The 17,706-nt window shown below is 46.2% G+C and overlaps 1 protein-coding gene across 1 annotated transcript in view; it reads right to left on the bottom strand.

Moving 5' to 3' along the window:
• Positions 1-75: 75 nt before the first annotated feature.
• The window catches only part of FYN (FYN proto-oncogene, Src family tyrosine kinase), a 52,801-nt gene continuing 35,170 nt past the window's right edge, over positions 76-17,706 (bottom strand). The window contains exons 11-12 of the mRNA XM_010134622.1: positions 9,669-9,800; positions 76-715 (exon numbers count right to left, since the gene is read on the bottom strand). Coding sequence (XP_010132924.1) covers positions 507-715; positions 9,669-9,800 — 341 coding nt within the window. The 3' untranslated portion in view covers positions 76-506. The remainder of the gene's footprint in view (positions 716-9,668; positions 9,801-17,706) is intronic.

The following is a 17,706-nucleotide window of genomic DNA, read 5'->3' as shown; positions in this document are numbered from 1 at the left end:
ATTTTATATATAAAAAAGCAAAAAACCAAACACCTGTCCTGATTTTTTTTTATTTGTTAAAACATGAAAAAAAACGTTTTAGACAAAGAGGCCACTTCTGGAAAATAATACTTTTAGTTGAATCAGGAGAAGACTAGTTAAAATCACATAGGTTTTGCGTTTTAAAAAAAGGAAAGCACTAGGATCAGTTATTGGCACTGAGTTACTATTTACAATGAACAGAGGTTTTGCAGTGTACATAACATCGATACAATGGAGTTTTGGAGTCTTTGATTAAGAAAAAAACAAGTGTTTTTCTCCTTTTCATCCAGGACATTCAGATTATTAGGACAAGTGGTCATAGGCAAGGGCTGCGGATGTCCCCAGCTTCAGCCCCTCCCGTGCCCAGCGGTGCTGGAAGGTGTTGCACTCTGGAGAAGCCAATCACAGGGTTGGAAGCTGAAGGGCAGGTGGGGCAGGGCTGAGAAACACCTGGTAATTCACGACAGTGTCTGGAGACCAGGGATTTACAGGTTGTCGCCGGGCTGGTACTGGGGTTCTGTTGCAGTGAAGTAGTCTTCAAGGAAACCCTGCAAATATTCGAAAGTCGGACGCTCCTCTGGGTCTTTTTTCCAGCAGTGGATCATAAGCTCGTGCAAGGAGATGGGACAGTCCTGAGGACATGGCATCCGATAACCACGTTCTACTTGCTCCAAGACTTCACGGTTATTCATGCCTGTAAAGAGCAAACAAATCCACACAGTTAAATTACAGGAAAAGGTGTAACTGTATCTACAACACATACGCTGTTCTTGACCACATTAATTTTGTTTGTTTCAGGCAAGAAGAACAAAACCACCCCAATGTCCTGTTTCAGCTCTTCATCTACTGCAAGGTAACCTGGATTATTTTCTTTCTTAGTAGAGGGTTTGAGGATCCAGCGATGAGAAAAACGCTGTTCCCATGGTTACCCTCTTGGCTCACTCACGATGGGCAGGGTTCAGCGCTTCTCTCCTACAGCAGTCGCCGTGAAATACATTACGTGAAGCGGTTAAGGGAGATAAATGTGTTACGACAAATATTGTTCAAAATGCTAGAAATTAAGATGAGTTTTTTAAACTGTCATACCGAGCGTGGGCCTTTCTTGAAGTGCTCTGTGAGGTCATGCTGCACAGACTCCAGGACAAACTCTGCTACCTTGGGCTACCAGGGATGTCCAGCAGCATTACCTTCAACGTCAGTTCAGAAGCTTACTGGTGCTGCTGCTGATCTGCACTCCCTCGATCTGTGCTGCTTAGTATGGTTTCTACCATATTTCACTGTTTCATCCCGACACAGAAGAGAAAAAAGTTGCTCAGAAGACAAGCAAAACGCCATGCAAAACCAGCTTCTCTGCAGAGCCACAGCTTGCTCTCAAAACAAGGCAAGAAGTTAGATGACTGTCATACGTGTCTCTAGGAGGCAAGCCTTGCCCTTTGTGACCTTGTCTTTTGTACGCAACTCTTGATTCCTCTGCTGAAGTGCTTTCCACCACACATTAGCTGCAGTCAACCTCAACCTCAGTTTAAACATCCCTTCCAGTAGCTCAGTAACAGTACCAGTACCAAAGGTAAGACCGGCACCGCAAGCATGCAGAAGTATTTCAGAGAAAGTGTGCACGCTGACCCCAGTCCTCTGCTCAAATGTATCTTCAGGCTTTACTTCCCTGACTGAACGGGTCCTGCCAGGCAGCAATGCCGGAGAACGAACTAGTAGGGATACTTTCAGTTCGTCCACAACCAAATCTAGAAACCAGGACCTTGCTCTTCTGTTAGTGTATCCTCGCCTGGGCTTCCACGACACCATCCTTCCCCAGGTCTCCTGCACTCTGTTCTTTCAGGGTGTCCTCCTGAAGAATTGTCTTTTCCCACCTTCAGGACCCAGGGGATTGTCTCTATCTCATATTTTTGATAAACTTCTTTGCGAGAAATAATTCAGCCACCTTTTTCAATACAGTTTTATTTGTCTCCCCTCCATCTTGACTAGTAGGAATAACATCCTTACCCTGCACAGCATTCAGGCTGGTAACTTAGCTGTTTCCTTGGATTTGCTCTTTACTTGTACCCTCGAGTCACGGCTTAATTCTTAAAGATGTTTTGAAAGAAGCACCTGCAACATACAGCCTTTCCTGACCATCCACACCTAGATTCTCAACACATCTTTTGATTACAAAACACCTTTTCCTCTTATCTTTAGGAGGTCATTTCCTCATGCTGATGGCTGTTTGCAGTGTCCCTGCAAGGATTGTTTTCTAACCTGTGACCGTACCCATCCTTGCACGGTCTTGGCAGTTGCTCCTCGTTGCTTACTACGTAAAATACTATCTGCTTGTCTTCACTCTCAAAGCCTGTCCCAGGCTCAAAGCTTGTCCCACTAGCATTTAGGCTCTCCTTTGGCCTTGTCCTGGTTGGTCCACAGTTCTGGTTAGCTTATGGCAGCACTTTGATTTTCAGACAAGTGCTGATGTGCTCTTTCTTACGCTGCCTGTTGCACGTGGAGGAACCTCCCCAGAAAACTGCCTCATCCTCCTACAAACTTCTCCTCCTACAAACCGTTACCTTCAGCAGTGAGAACTGCAAAAAGAAAGGTTACACTACTGGTTGACAGCATTTACATAACGTGTAAGACCACACTTCAGCACCGATTTCTTGTGTTTGATTTATCACCGGCATCCACCCACTGTGTATGTGGTGTTCAACGCTTACGAGTAGGAGCGAACACTTTGTACGGTGGTCCATGGTTAGGACTCCATGGAATGATGAAAGTAAGAGTAGTAACAGTCCGCTGCACATATCAGACTCTGCAGAGGGTTAAGGTTGTCCTATATTACTGACCGTGATCTGATGTTCTTAGGACATGCAGCCATACAACAAACCAGAACAGCTTGCCATACGCTGAACAAACGTTTGGGTGTTCCTCATTATCCAGCAAGAACATTTTCAAACATATTCTACTTTTTTATTGAATTACAAAACAATTCTGGTGGTCTGCTAGTCACCACTAACCCAAAGGCAGCATCAACCCGAACCTTCTGGCCTTGCTGTTTTCAGGATGTTGCAATAAAGGAACATGGGCATTTTTCTCACACTGTGTTCTCAGTATTAGTGTTTTTAAATTTGTGTTTTGAACAAAAACCTTCACTCTTTTTCAACATCCTTGTCTTTGAATCAGCTGAATTACCTCATGTTTTGGGGTAAGAACTTCTGCCATGTTTTGCTTCCCTTACACACTAAAGGCTATGAAAATAAGCGTTACCAGAAACTCATCTATGGTATCTACCTAAACCACAAACAAACTGCGTTCTTTGTTTTTCTTTTGGCAGTGCTCCTTTAAGTACAACGTGGGTGGAAGCAACAGCAGCAGAAAAGCTCCTTCCCAGCTGATTTATTATTCTAAGATATCAAATGTTTGGCATTTTTATCCGGTGCACTGCTCTGAAAGCGCACTCTGAAACTTGGTAACAAACTGTATGCTGGAAGAAAAACCCTGAGGAGGGAGAGAAGAGAGAGAAGGAAGGAAAAACATAAACAGCCCTTCACTCTCCTGTTTTAAAAAAGAAGAGAAAAAAGAACATAAAGAGACATGGCTGGCTGAAATCATGGTTATTTTTCATCCACGGAAAGTCAGTCAAGCCAGGTTTTCTCATTATGGTATAATCCAGGAAAATGCCCTCCTTTCCCCTCCTTCCCAGCAAAATCTAGATATGAAACTAAACCATGTCATCCTCATGTTCCTTACGGGGATTCATACATCCAGCAAGGGCTGGAGCACCAGCGATTTGCCAAAGAAATTGTTGGTTTTGACATGTGCTGCTCACTTAAAAAAGGAGTTTCCAATTCTTTTTTTCAAAATCAGTTGGATTTTAGTAAGACTTATATATAGGTATACTTTTACCTCTTAAAAGGCCTATTTCGGTTTACAAACCTATTATCTAGATTCGCTTATCTTATCCTGCAAGTCCTGGTGTTTCTCTTTTGATCACAGGAGGCTGTTGAATCTGCGCTTCTAACACCACAGAGAGATTATCTGAGCAGCCTGTACAGCTACTCTCTCCTAATGAATACCCGAGAGTTTCAACTCTTCTAGTAAATAATAAATGAAATTCTGCTTGCAGTATGCTCCTAGACCCCTTAAAAGTTTACCCTAAAGTTCCTAAATCTGTGGAATAAAATACTCAGCAATATTCTTTTGTAGACCACAGCTATTTCACCTGCTCGAAAAACCAGTTTGTACTCACGATGCTTCCAGAATTACTTGGACCAAGAAGGAAACATCCAATTTCTAAAAGATGGCTTTTCCATTAGCTTTTTATTCCCTGAGAAAAGTGAAGAAACCTCCCACCATCCAGCTTTATTTGTGAAACCTCCAATAATCTCATGCCACAGGATATGGCTCCTTTAATGCTCAGTACAATAAAAATAAACTGCTGATATGGACTGGGGACAGAAATGCAACACTGCTTGACTTTTCCTAGAAAAGCTGCAGTAGTATGAGTTCCTGTGACATAAAAGAGGATGTAAAGTTTCCAGTTGTGGCTAAAGAAAACACTGGAAAGTGCTTTCCAGTGCTCTGAGGAGCTTGAGCAGATGGATATGCAAAGAGCACAGATCTGGGCAAAGCTGCTCTTCCAGAAGACAGGACCCGTTACCGTAACCAGGCAGCATCCCCACATCTGAAGTTAATAAGCTATATAGATTACTTCGGGCAATGTGAAGTCCAGTGGGGTCAGCAATGGTTTTAAGCCTCTTTATTCTGCTTTCTTCTGATGGACTGAGAATTAATGCTCTTTCAAGACCCACGGCATGTTTTCAGACCAATGATCAAACTAATACAGACACAAATGCTTAGAGCAGGGCTCTTGAAAACAACAGCTCAGCTGCTGTCCGTTCCCAGAAACACTGTATTTCAGGTCCTCCAAGAACCCAGAGCTGTGCCTCTGCTCACAGTCAGTCATTCCTCAGATGTGGACATGTTGGTCCTTTTCCAGAACAGTCAAGGCTGTAAAACTCTATAGTCCTCCAGAAGGGCTGGACCATGTTGGCACACAGAGCATGCTCTCAAAAGACCGAGGTACGATGGAGACAGGATGAATTCTGGGTTATGTTCAGTTTGATCCAGAAGCAGAATTTCTAACTTAGGTGGAGAGCCCCAAAGAAAAGCCAGAGGCGAGGGCACAGAGCAAAATTAGGGATTTAGGCAGGGAAATTACTTCATAAGCAGGCACAATAGTGCACTGAAGGGAACGGGAAAACTGCTCCTACAGGAAGACAACCTTTGAAGCATAGTACTGTTCTTCTTGAGTACAAGATGAACCTAGTTATTTCTGTGCAAAAGTAGTAACAAGTTTCAAAAACCTGGAGGTCATGCCACTTCATTTAGAAATTCAGGCCTGAACCACCCCCCAACTCCCCAAAACACCCACAAAGCCAAGCTATCAATATCTGCTGGGTTGGGTTTTTTGTTTGGCTTTGTTTTGTTTTTTAAAATAAGTTATTATTTGCTTGTTATAAGAGATGCAACTTCAGGCTACAGCGTTTATAAGCGGAGCCTTCCTGCCTACAAAGAAACCCACCTGAGCTTGTCTGTGCTATGTGCTGAGTGCGCATCTCTCTCAACTCCGCTTCTACCATCCACAATGATGCTACACGCACACATGCCGGCTCACTGACGTGTCCTTGGCCCCAGCCTTGGGCAGCGTGCTGTGCGCTCTCTGGCACTTGTGGCACAGCTTTCCCCAGGGATGAGGAGGCTGAATGCAGCCCCCCAGGATCGCAGAGCTGCTTGGAGCCCAAACTCCAAGACCTGCCTGGCTGGGGGCAGCGATGTGGATAGCGTCATGGTGGCTGTCACACTAGACAAAAAGTAAATGCTCTTGATGTGACAAGGTGCAACAGAAGGCAGAAGGGGCAAGTTCAGAGGTGCTTATCTAGTGCAGTTGAGATTTTTGCCTATCCAAAAGGCAACCTGTTAAAACCCCCCAAATTTTTTTACTACTGCTAGAGAAATGCAACCTGCGGCTCTTAAAGTGCATCAAAACCCCCAGAGCTAAGATTCAAGGGGAATTTGTGAAAGGGGAGAGAAACAGACACTGAAAAAGGTCAACTAAACAGACTGTTTTTTAAACTTAGCTCCTCTTCCACCCATATTTAGTTTCTATTTCCCCACTGTAATAGTGGAAGTAGAAACCCAATGCCCAGAAAGACTGTGAAAGCTGCATATTTCAATCTGCTGCCTTGTGAAAAGAATGGGAAAGTATTAGGGAAGGCTAGGAAAAGCAGTAATAAACTGTTATCACAGCAGTCCGTTATGTTCATCGAGAGGGAAAAGGGTCTTGGCTGAAGGGTAAAGATGAGGACACCTGTGAAAAAGTCAGTCTTGCTTGTGGGAGCTCTAGGGTCTGGGGCAAGGCTTGATCATGATCTCTAGCTTGGTCTCCATCTCTGCCAGCAGAATCTTTACTGCTCACATGTCCTGCCACTGCTCCAGCCTCTTCCAAAATGGGGCATCAGGACAGGAACTGGTTGAAATCTGGGGGACAATGAATGCCAAGTCCTGTTCAACACAGTCTGTTCCCTTTGTATGTACTGCCTGCCTTCCCGTTCTGTCTTCCTCGTTGTGCTTCTCTCTCCTTCCACACAAGCTTAGAACAATGCCTACTTCTCCAAGGTGCCCTACAGGCACAATTACTACCACAGGACTGGGGTGTGTGTGCTATAAATAACCTGTCCAGGCACTAAGATCTTGCTGAGTAAGAGAGCAATTCCTTTGTCTGAGGGCTTCTCCCTGCTCCCCCTGGCCTGCTACAAGCTGTAAGCAGAAACATCAGGACAACACGACCACAACTATTTCAGAAACTGGGTTTTACAGCAGTGACAGCTCCATGACCCCATTTGTTTCAAGGCTGACCCTTTCCAGAGCTTGCAAATCCACATGCCTTGGGTGCCAGAGTGGTTGGCAGTGCCTACAAATTGCATTCTCCCACCTATAGTTTGTCTCCTTCGGTGAGGAGGGCTCAGTCTTGCCTTTCAGGGTGGTTGAACTCCCATCTTTTCCTCCTTGTGCAAGCCATGCTGCAATGGCAGGAAAAGCCCTGTGGGTACATCAGAACTCTACTCCCTACCCCAAATGGGGTTCTAAATCCATGAAGCTTTATCTGTCCTGAGTTCATGAAGCTTTATCCTTCCTCTCCCCAGCATGAAGCAGGAGATGGAAGATCCTTTCTATGTCAGGGGAAATCAAAATATATTCTGAGGAACTCAGGAGGTCTTTGTCACCTTGGGAAGACTGAGCCTTCTTTTCAACCCACGTGCAAAACCACTCTTCGGAGAAGGCTCTGGTTCCTCTCACCATACTTCAGCCTATAAAAGCTTTCCCAGTTCAGGTCTGGGGAATGAGACCAAATCAAAACCTCTAAAGACTTTGGAAATTAAAATTTAAAATAGAGGCTGCCTGAGGTAAAACTGACTGAGAGGGGAGCGAGGGTGACCATGAGAATGGTAAAGAGCTCCTGGTTGAGCAGGGTGGGAGTCCTGGTGGGGAGGAGGGCCCTGGCATAGAGCTCAGGCAGTGCGTAACCAAGGCAGTCAGTACACGACTGTCCAAAAAGTTGCTTCCAGCTACTTGACGTCTTCCTAGCACGGGTGGGGGAGAGTGAGCCAGCAGAAGTTGCAGTGCGTGAGGGCTTTATGTAGTCAGGGATGAAAGGAGAGGACAGTGCTGAAAGAGGAGAGATGCCGCTAGCTGTCCTGGATGTGCTCACACTGCCATGTAATAAAACTGTCCATATTCTCAGGACACAGACCATGCCTGAGATTTCTGTCATGGGTCCTACCAGAAGTTATATATTGCAAGCACTTAAACACCCATCCAGTGGCCTCCCTCTCCTTCAGAGAGCGAAAGGAACACTTGGGAAGTGCAGACATCCTCTGCTGCCGTGGCCAACACTAGTTGGTTTGTACATCAGTACAAACTGGTGAGTTAATGTGGGGTGTGTGTGCCCGGAATAGTATTTTTTCTATGTGTGTGTCTATGCTCATGCACATGGTAAGAGAGAAGTCTAGTCACTAGTCTAGTCACACTAAGTCTAGGCACACTAAGTCTAGGCACGACAGCCCCAGTGCACACGCTCGGCTGGTACTGACTAGGAATTTCCTCTTCCTTTAGCCCAGCAAGGAGCATCGCCCGTCCTCTGGGAGAAACTCTGTACCAGCTAAGTCCTATACTTCTTCTTTCCATCTTGGACCTCTGCACACCACGACACACCTGCCTTTAACGCCAATAAACCCAGGGAAATCACGGCTCTCCCCTGCCACTGCCAGTAACCCTCATGGCAGGAGGAACTGTGTGCCAGCTACTGACACAGCCGCTCTGTGTGGCAGCAACACCCACTTTTCTTTAATTGCATGGGGAAGTGCTGGGCAGAGGGACCCATCCATCCCCCAGAAACACGTCATCTCGCTTTCTGCTACCTCATTCTGTTGTCACAGTCACAGCTTTGCTAAGCTGCTCCCTGTTAATCATTACAAAACCCACTGCTGATCACGTGAAGCCTTCCAGTCCCCGTACTCTCTTCCCGAACGTCAGCTACTGGCTGCTAGGCACTAGCAAAACTGAGATTCCTGGTAAAACCCTGGGAGTTTAGTTTTGCTGAGTTTAGCCTTCTGCAGTGGCGTGAGGCACCACAGGATAAACCGAACTCCACCTCGATGCTTCTCCTGCGCAGTTTGATGTATGGATCTGACCGCTCAATCACAGCCCCGACTGGAAAATAGAAACTGCTTTAGGGCACTTTCCATTAAATCAGCTGCAGTGCACCCAGCCATGCGGGTGAGCATTTAGAGACTTTTTTTATTTCAGTAGAAAGAGTAAAGATGCAGCTAGATGCCACGTTTAGTATTTATCCTGATAAGAAAATGAAGGGATTAAATTCTTTTCCATGTAATGCACTGCTTTCACCTCACCCCTTTCCTCTTCACCTGAATGCCTGCAATCTTCAGGGGGGCAGCAGAATGAAAAGCTCTTTCTGCATAGGCAGATCCAATCACCCCTCCTACAAATCTTAATCCATTGGATTCTTGGCAGGTTTTCAACAAAGAACCATGGGGCCTCCAGTTCCCCCATGCAGAGAATCTGGCCCCGCTGTGACCCTGCCATGAGGTCTGGCCTGCACGTTATAGAATTATTTTCTTTCCTTTCTATCCACCTCGAAAGCAAGGACTGAAATTTAAGAGTTTATAAAAAAAGAGATCTGGTAATACCAGACATTCAGACAGTCATCAAACCTTGCAGAGAACCAGACTGACAGCATAAATGGAGTAATGCCACTCTGGGAGTTTCAAGTGAATGCAACACTATGGAGAGCTCTTTGCCCCACAGTACAGTAATTCTACATTGCTTTCATTATTTGGCTAGAAAGAGTATTAATTGAATTGAGAACAATTTAAAAAATTAGAAATCAGTATGTTGGATTTTCTGCCTTGTCATCTTTATCATGACTGTCAGACAGCGGCTTTCAGTCAGGACTGTTTTCAAGCACAGAGAACTTATGCATGGTAACTATTGAGTGAAAATAAATAAACATTCCAATTTAAGCACACAGCTCCTCCCCACTCCTTTCCCCGGGCGAAGCAGGGCTCAGACTGTGTCCTTACCTGGGTATGGCACTCTCCCTTTTGTTACCAGCTCTGTCAGTAGGATCCCAAAAGACCACACATCCGACTTTATTGTGAACCTTCCGTACAACGCCGCTTCCGGCGCCGTCCATTTAATGGGAAACTTTGCACCTAATGAAAGGAGAAACAAGTTAATCAGCATAGAGACAGGATCAAAGGACCAGATCACAGGGGACCGCTGTGTTCTGCAGCAGGCGTGGGTGGACAGAGCTGCTGGCAGGCGTTAACGAACATCTCCGTGGAGTCTGGTTGGAGAGGACAGGTGGGTCGAACACGCAGGACAGCAGGAAAGACTCAGCACCCCTTACAGAAGGGGTGGGTTTGTCCCACATCCCAACAGAAGGCTAAGACATTTTAACTCAAGTCTGAAGTTTTATAAAAGAAAAAACAAGTTTTAAAACCCAATAAGCCAAATATAATAGAAATTCTTTCTTGCAAAATGTTTTAAATTAACATTTCCCCATGAATTTTGTAAGTCAATCACAGGTAGCATGTATGAATAGAAGCGAGATTTATTAGAAATGTATGTCCCATTTTTCCTGCTCAAGCTGAGCAAAATGCAAACCAAACAAACATGGTAAAAACGTAAATTAAAAACAAACCTAGTAGCTCATTAGAAACATGGAAGGACCTAAAAATAATACTGCCATTCGGGTTGCTCGAAGTACAGTGATGCAAAGGCACAACTTTGGCCTGTGATTTATAACTTGACAGTGTATTTTAGGCTCCTGGCACTGAAAAGCCTGTAGCGCCTTAAATACATGTAGTCCTGATGTGCTCATCCATCACTGGAACTTGCAGGAGCTGCTTGTGGTTAAGGATGGTAAGATAACAAGCCTTTAAACCCTGATTTATTTGCTTTTCCAATAATTTACTGTTTTCTGAGGGGAAATATTTTCAGTATGACTTTAAAGAAAAGTCTTGTGGTAATAATTAACTTGTAGCATGTACGAAAAAACATGCAGATGTTTCCCTGGTGCCTTGTATTAACGAAGAGGCAGAAGGGTCGCGTCGCTTATTGCTGATCCGGAGTGACAAACATCCCTCAACGGGGAAACAGACTGACTTGGACTTCTCGCCACCCTCTCGTGAAAGTTCTTCAGCTTTCAGGAGGAGTGAGCACGGAAGGTGTAACAATGCGGACAAGTCACTGTCAGGGAGTGGAGTTACGGCGCTGTTTACAGCTCCCTGCCATCACATCTCGTGCTCCACGCCCCGTATCTTCTGCTATACACTGCGATCTGACTGGACACAGAGTACAAAGGAAACGCGGTAATGCTCATCATCTCCTTGCTTAGTAAAACATCAGGCGTGCTAAAATTTTTCCTGCTCTACATGTGAGAGATTCTAAGAGAGAATGTTACTCAGAAACAAATACGTTTCTCTAGGGAAAACTGCAGTTGCTCAAGTAAGTCCTGCTAAATTAAAAGAGGCAAGACAAAGTTGCAAGCCCCTAATGCCCGAACCCAAGAACTTCAGTCTAGTTAAACAGCAACATGAGTGGTGAGATTTGCAAAGGTGCAGAGGATTTTTGGATGTCTATTCACTTCCAGAACAAGCCTGCTCCTTCCTGTATTTATTTTCATGAGCTGATATACAGGCAGGAGCTAAAATCTGAGTGCTCAGCTTTGGTCTCCATTTCCCCGACTTATGCTTCTTCATGGGACCTATCTTAGTTTACAAAACTCAGCATTTACAGAACTTCATCTTCTCTTAAAACCCACCTTGGCTGTGATAACTGAGATCTCTGCAGCAGTAGCCTGCCATCACTTGAGCCTCTGTCCTGGAAGCTGGCCCTGCTTCCGTGGCACCAGCAGGCACGTGGGCTTGGCAACCAGCTCCTGCAGCCACCAGCAGATCCTGGAGCTCTAAACCCTTTGCTGATCCCCAGAAAAACTACAAGGTGCATATAGCCGGTGGTCAGGCTCCCTAGGCCTGCGGTGCATGGCTTTAGACGGGCTTGTGCAGCCGTGCCATGAACATGAGGGCTAGTGTTCCTCTGCTCTTGCATACGTGCAGCTGAGATAGTACACACGCACTATGCCAGCTGAACAAATAGCTCCAGGCTGGCCAGCAGCCTGAAGGCTTCGATGTGGGCTGGTGAGAGAGCCAAGCGTGAGTGTTTGCTCGTTCACGTGTTGCACACATTTTATTCAACAATTCTTTTTCTTATTTTATCATCTGTGTTCTTCTGAAAAGCTGAGCTAAATCTGGTCTAATTCTCTTGTGTTTCATACTCAGATCCAAGGGTAGCAACCACCTCCAACTCATCTTTGGAGGAAAGAAATCTCTTCAGACTCCTTTACGTCCAACTCCCTTGGTATTTTTGCCTTCCTCATCTACTGCTGGTGTGGCACTGGGAGGTGAGGGTGTGGCGTGTTGAGGGACCACGGGAAGATGAGAAGCAAGGTAAGCAGGTGAGAAGGGGGGACAATTCCAGCACACTCCTTTTTCTGAGAGCTAGAGCAGCACAAACCCCGCTGGCCCGCAATGAGCATTGCTGGAGAAGGTAAATGGTCTGTGCTGTAGATTTTACAATGACAGGATAGCTGTTCGTTATGTTTCTCTGTCGCCCCTTGCAGTGGGTGATTCGCTAGCTAACACAGCTAATACAAAAATCACACGTTCTGTGTACAGTGCAGTATTTCCTGAGCTTTGGTTTGAAGGGATACATGGGGAGGAGGCAAAGGCAAGGCTGGCAGAGAGGTTGCTAGCAGAGCCCTGAAATGCATGCTGGAGGCTAGATGGTGCAAAGGAGCCTGCAACCCAGTATGGCAAAGCCATCAGTAAAGGGACAGCAGAGACCAGCGAGGACGTACCAGGCTGACCACCAGCACAGCTGCAGGTACCACACACGCCCCACCATAACACAAAGATCTCTCAGAGCCTGTGTAAACGGGGGGATGTGTGTGTGTGTCTAACAGGGATCCCCCGCAAGGAGCTGCCTCCCATCTAACGTTTGGCGCTGGAGACACAGGCATTGAATGTCTGTGAGAACTCAGAAATCCCCGACCGCCTTGAGCGCCACTCCGAAGCCTCCTGATGGCTGCTCCTGTAGCACAGGCCAGATGCTGTGCAGGGCTCCTGACTGTCACACAGTCTCTGTGCTTACTCTCTTCCCAACACACCGATTAAACCCCCACCCCCTCCCTCTGCCCAGGCCCCGCAGCTTATTAAACAAGCTGACTTTGTGCTGCAAACAAATTACAGCATCAGATCATCAGATAAAATGCGTATTACTGACAAGCACGTTAATAAATCTGATAAGCCAAATTGCCCCGGTTGACAAGGCAGCCTATCTCCTACTCTGATGGCAGATTTTACATTAGTGGGGGGATTTATCTTTTTTTTTTTTTCCTGGGACCCGTTTTATTACAAACCAGCAGTTCAGTAACTCCGTATGTACAAACCAGGCGCACATGACTTTCATTAGGTCAGGATAGTCTGTCTTTGCCCCAAAGGGAGGTACAAATCTGCAGCTTTTATCTCTCTCCTGTTTTTGAAACATTTCAGCCTGGGGAAAGCCTTTTTTGGGTTTCTGCACTGCTTACAACCACACCAAGACAAAGCTGCTTGTGCCATTTGCTGCCTCCGACCTCTGAGGATTTTTCTGAGGCTCAGCCAGGTTCTTGGGACCGTTGCCTGGCTCTGACCAGGCATTCCCACAGGTTATCTCCCAGGAGGATTTCCTTGGGAAAAATCAATCTGTGGCCTTGCTTTAATTCTTCGGTGGCTATAAACAGGTCACATGATGAGGAGTGGAGGGGGTTGGGATATTTAAGTGACCTTGACATACAACTCTCGGCGTGGTTTCTTCTGAGGGGAGCAAAAATCCCTTAGAGCTTTGTTTTTTCAGATCTAAATCTCAACGAAGCAGAAACCTCTGAAATTCATGCCCCAGAGCCACTGCCAGCCTGATAATAATCCTGTTTCCAGAAATGCTACAAAGCTGCTACCTCTCGTACCTTAAAACCAAACCCAGCGCAGCACCCCGAGCTCTAAGACCCAAGACCCAGGGGAACACATGGGTTAGCAACCAGAATGCATAGCGCAGCACGGAGTTGCTCCTGGGCCGGGAAAGGGAAAGCCACAAAAGGTAAAAACGAAGTGCTGAAGCAAGCGTGTAACAGGAAACGAGTCAGCCCTGGTAGGCGATGATGAGTGCTGTGTGGGAGGGACTGCGCAATTACATTTTTTGTGCTGTGAGAATGAACATGAAATTACAAGCCTGGCAAAACATCAGCAATCAGAAGCAGGCTCTGAAAGCTCTGCTCCCTGGGAAGCGGGGGACAAGGGGCGGAACTGCGGATCTAAACACCCGTCTCGCCCTCTGCCTGCACGCCCCCCTTCCCCTCGCCCTTCCTCTTGACCTGGCCACGCTCCTTCTAGCAGAGCAGATGGCATCTCTGTAGGAGCTATCAGTGATCCCCCTGCGGGACCCTGGGGGCTGGCTGTTGAGAAGCAAGAGCCCTTCCTCCTGTCTGCTCCGTGGCTGGCCTGAGGAATGGCAGGTACAGAGCCAGAACAAAGCCCTGGATGTTACAGCCTGCAGTACAGTTGGTCACGAACACGAGAGATCTGATTCGGTGGTGAGCTGGGAGCCAAGTCTCTACAAAAGGACTGGGGAGAGCCTGGACAGGGACAAAGATCCCTGCTCATTTCAGGAAATCAAAATCAGAAGCACCACTTGTTTTTGAGCAGAGCAGGAAAGGGATACTTCTAAGTGTTAAGGAAGCAAAAATTATTGGAGAGTTTACAAACACGTACTAGAGCTCCCAAAATAGTTCTGACTTGCCTGGAAGGCATCAGAAAGATCCTGCTTGTTTCCTGTGAGGTTGGAGCGGTACAGCTGCAAATGCTGCCAGTGTATGCAGTAGAAACATGGCCTGGAAAATAACTGCCTTTTTTTTTTTTTTTTTTTTATTATTAAGGCAATTCTAAATTTTTATCAGCTGCTACTGCTTAGAATAGTAACAACTCTTCCCCAGCAACTCTGTGGAGCACTTGGCACTCTCCACAAAAATGCCAGGTGCTTGGCCAAAACTCCGTATAGCTGTAAACCAGATCAGTGTAAAGGTAGCAGAACTGCACGGGAAATCCTGTGTTGGAGGCGATGGGACGTTTCTCTCTGTCCTGTAGGATACCAGGAGTTCTAAGTCTTGCCTTACAGGACTGACAGAAGAACCATCACCGGTGGAAGGAAATAAGATGAATGCCTGACACTGGTGGGGGGGAAGATGTTGCAACAGCATGGCCAGAAGAAGCAAGCTCCGACAGTGCAGGCTGCAATAGAGTTCTCCAGTTTAGCCTTTAAAATGGGCGTCACTTTAACAGGCATGTTTTTCCCTTTGATTACTCACTTCCTCTAAAAGCAAGAGGAGCCAAATGCTCATTACAAGCCAAGAACTTTTTTTTTGGTATTATTTAATGGCAGCGTAGAGCTCCCAGTCACACACTTTAAATCATTAGTGGCATGACCGTCTCTTTCCTTCCTGACGATTGCTGAGAAATGGCAGTGCAGACAACAAACCGCTTTTCATTTAGCTCCCATAAACCAGGAGCAGTCAGGCCTCCTTTGTTCAAATCAAAAAGAAAATAAACTGGTCAGTAAAACGTTACCACCAGGCTGAGTAATACCCGTACAGGTTCAGGAATCCTGCACTCTAGCCCACTGGGGCTCAAAGCATCCCCATCTGTTTCCTTTCAAAATATTTAATCGGAGACAAAAGTGACAGTGGGGGAGGGGAGCAGGAGATCAAGCAAGGCTGGAGAAAACCACCTCTTCCCTGCACTGACAATGAGCTCTGTACTCACACACTTAAGCCAAGAGAAGGACGGCTGCTGAGGAGAGAGTGACCAGAGACTTTAATCTTCAGATTGCGAAAGGCAAAACATTTCCTTTCTCCCACAGGAGCTGCCAGTCTGGAGCGCTCCCCGTCCCCCTCCCCTCCGCTGGCCAGGCTGTCCTCCCGTGTCAAAATTCCCACTGAAGCAGCAGTCAGCTAGATAAACAGATCAGTCCCCAGATGCATCCCCTTGGAGGCTGAAGTAATAGGTCATGGGAAACAGGCACAGGCAACCATTTCCTTCTGATACTGGAGTCTCCACCGAGCAATGCTCAAACTGAAGTTTAACTAAACAAACCAGGATCGAATCCCACTCAAGGAAAAACTCCAGTGGTGGATTAGAAACCATGTGTGTTCCTCAAGAAAGGACAGGTCCCAGGCTCTTACTGACTGCCCAGCTGGCTTGGAAGGCAGGTCAACTGCAATGAAATGTAGACCGAGAGCGTGCTTGCTGCTTGGTCAAAAATGCTCCCCTCCCTGGCACAAGCCACCACGTTAGTGAAAGTAGGAAAACCTTTCTACAAGATGCATGTGATTACAGCTCTTTGGGTCTCTCTTTTAAGGAACTGTATAGCTCTGAAGGACTTAAACCTCATCCTGAGGTCACGGTAAGGAAATACTGTCCGCTGACCTGACGTATGGGAAGGACGGGTGACTTCTCCATACTTGTGCTATGGGATGAAGCCAGGCAAACATGACTCAGATCTCCGGATCATCAGCAATGCAGGGGAAAAGCCAAACTACTTCTCACCTCCCAGACACTTTTTCCACAATACAAGTGATTTCTGGCATGGAAGAAGGGCAGGAGATACCCACAACTATGTTCCCTTTCCCTGCCAGTCCCAGTGTTATGCTCTTCTCAGCTCAAAGTTTTTTCACCCCAAATCCAATAATTTTTATTGTCTTAAAAAATCTATACTTCTCAACAGCAGTCAGGCAGGTTTTCTTAGCGTTCTAACATGTGAAGAAGGCAAAACTATTCTGAGAGATTTAAACCAGGAAGCAAACAGGTCATCAGAGGATTTCCTAGGGATCAGGAGCCTGAAGAGATCTGGCCAGAAGTAGGTCACATACTTGACTATTAAAACAAATAATTAGTCATGTCAAACTGCACATTGGGTGGTTTCCAAAGGGAACAAAAGACATGGCAGTAAACCAGACAGGAACAGAGATAATACAGGACACTGTTTCAAAGCCATTTTGCGGACTGGATCTGGCTGCCCTGTTCAAGGAAAACTCTTCTTGTTTTACAGGGGAAGGGCAAGCAGGCAGCTTGTCCACCAGAGCCTGCAGACACTCTTGTAACTCTGGAGAGAATGACACAAGGCTATTTTTTCTAGCAATTCCTACCCTCAGGCTGAAATCAATAGCAGTTGACTCTCCGCATTAGTACCTACCACAGGTTCTTCAAGGGCCCCCCAAAACAACCAGGCCTTGCTGTCTGAACATGAACCAGGCAGTTTTTAGGGTGGATGCAGCATATGGTCCACATCCCTGTGACTAGGTATTGCTGACGGCAGTTCAGAGGGGCGTGAACAGCATGAGCTGCTCCCAGGCCAAGACAAAGCATGCTGGAAACTCTCTGGCTCCTTCTGTCAACACTTGAAAGTTAACAGAAAGAGGTTAGCTCTTTCCTAAGAACTAATGGCAAAATATGTGCTGAAGCAGGGACTGCTGGTTAAGAGAAAGAACTCACAACAGCAAGGGGTAAATGCAGGTTATGAAGTACTCAATCACCCTGTACTTTCTGATGGCATACAACAGAGTGTATCGGGACACTCTGGCTTTGGCACTGGAAGGGACAGAGCGGTATTTACCGACACATATTGAGCAAGCACTACCAACGTACTGCCAACAGAGAGAACAAAACTGTAGCTCTGCAAACTTGGACCAACATCTGACAAGTGAGCACGCCTTGTAAAGAATGACTAACTACAAAGAGCCTGTGTCATGGCTCAGTCTGAACACACACACATACTTTTTAAAAAAGTTGCAATGCTCTGTGATACATTTTTATAGCCTATCAGCAGTGAGCTGTGCCCAGCACCCTGGGTGGCTCTGGAAAAGTGCTCTCCTGTTAAGTAACTTCTTAAGTTCCCAAAGAAAACGTAGTGCTCAGAGAGACAGCTCCACTGCATAGAGTCACAATTCTTTGACCCATTTGAAATAAA

Source organism: Buceros rhinoceros, unplaced genomic scaffold (genome assembly GCF_000710305.1).
Source record: "Buceros rhinoceros silvestris isolate BGI_N320 unplaced genomic scaffold, ASM71030v1 scaffold15414, whole genome shotgun sequence".
NCBI classification, from domain to species: Eukaryota; Metazoa; Chordata; class Aves; order Bucerotiformes; family Bucerotidae; genus Buceros; species Buceros rhinoceros.
The sequence above is the reverse complement of the archived record's forward strand: the minus strand, read 5'-3'. Positions and strand labels throughout refer to the sequence as shown.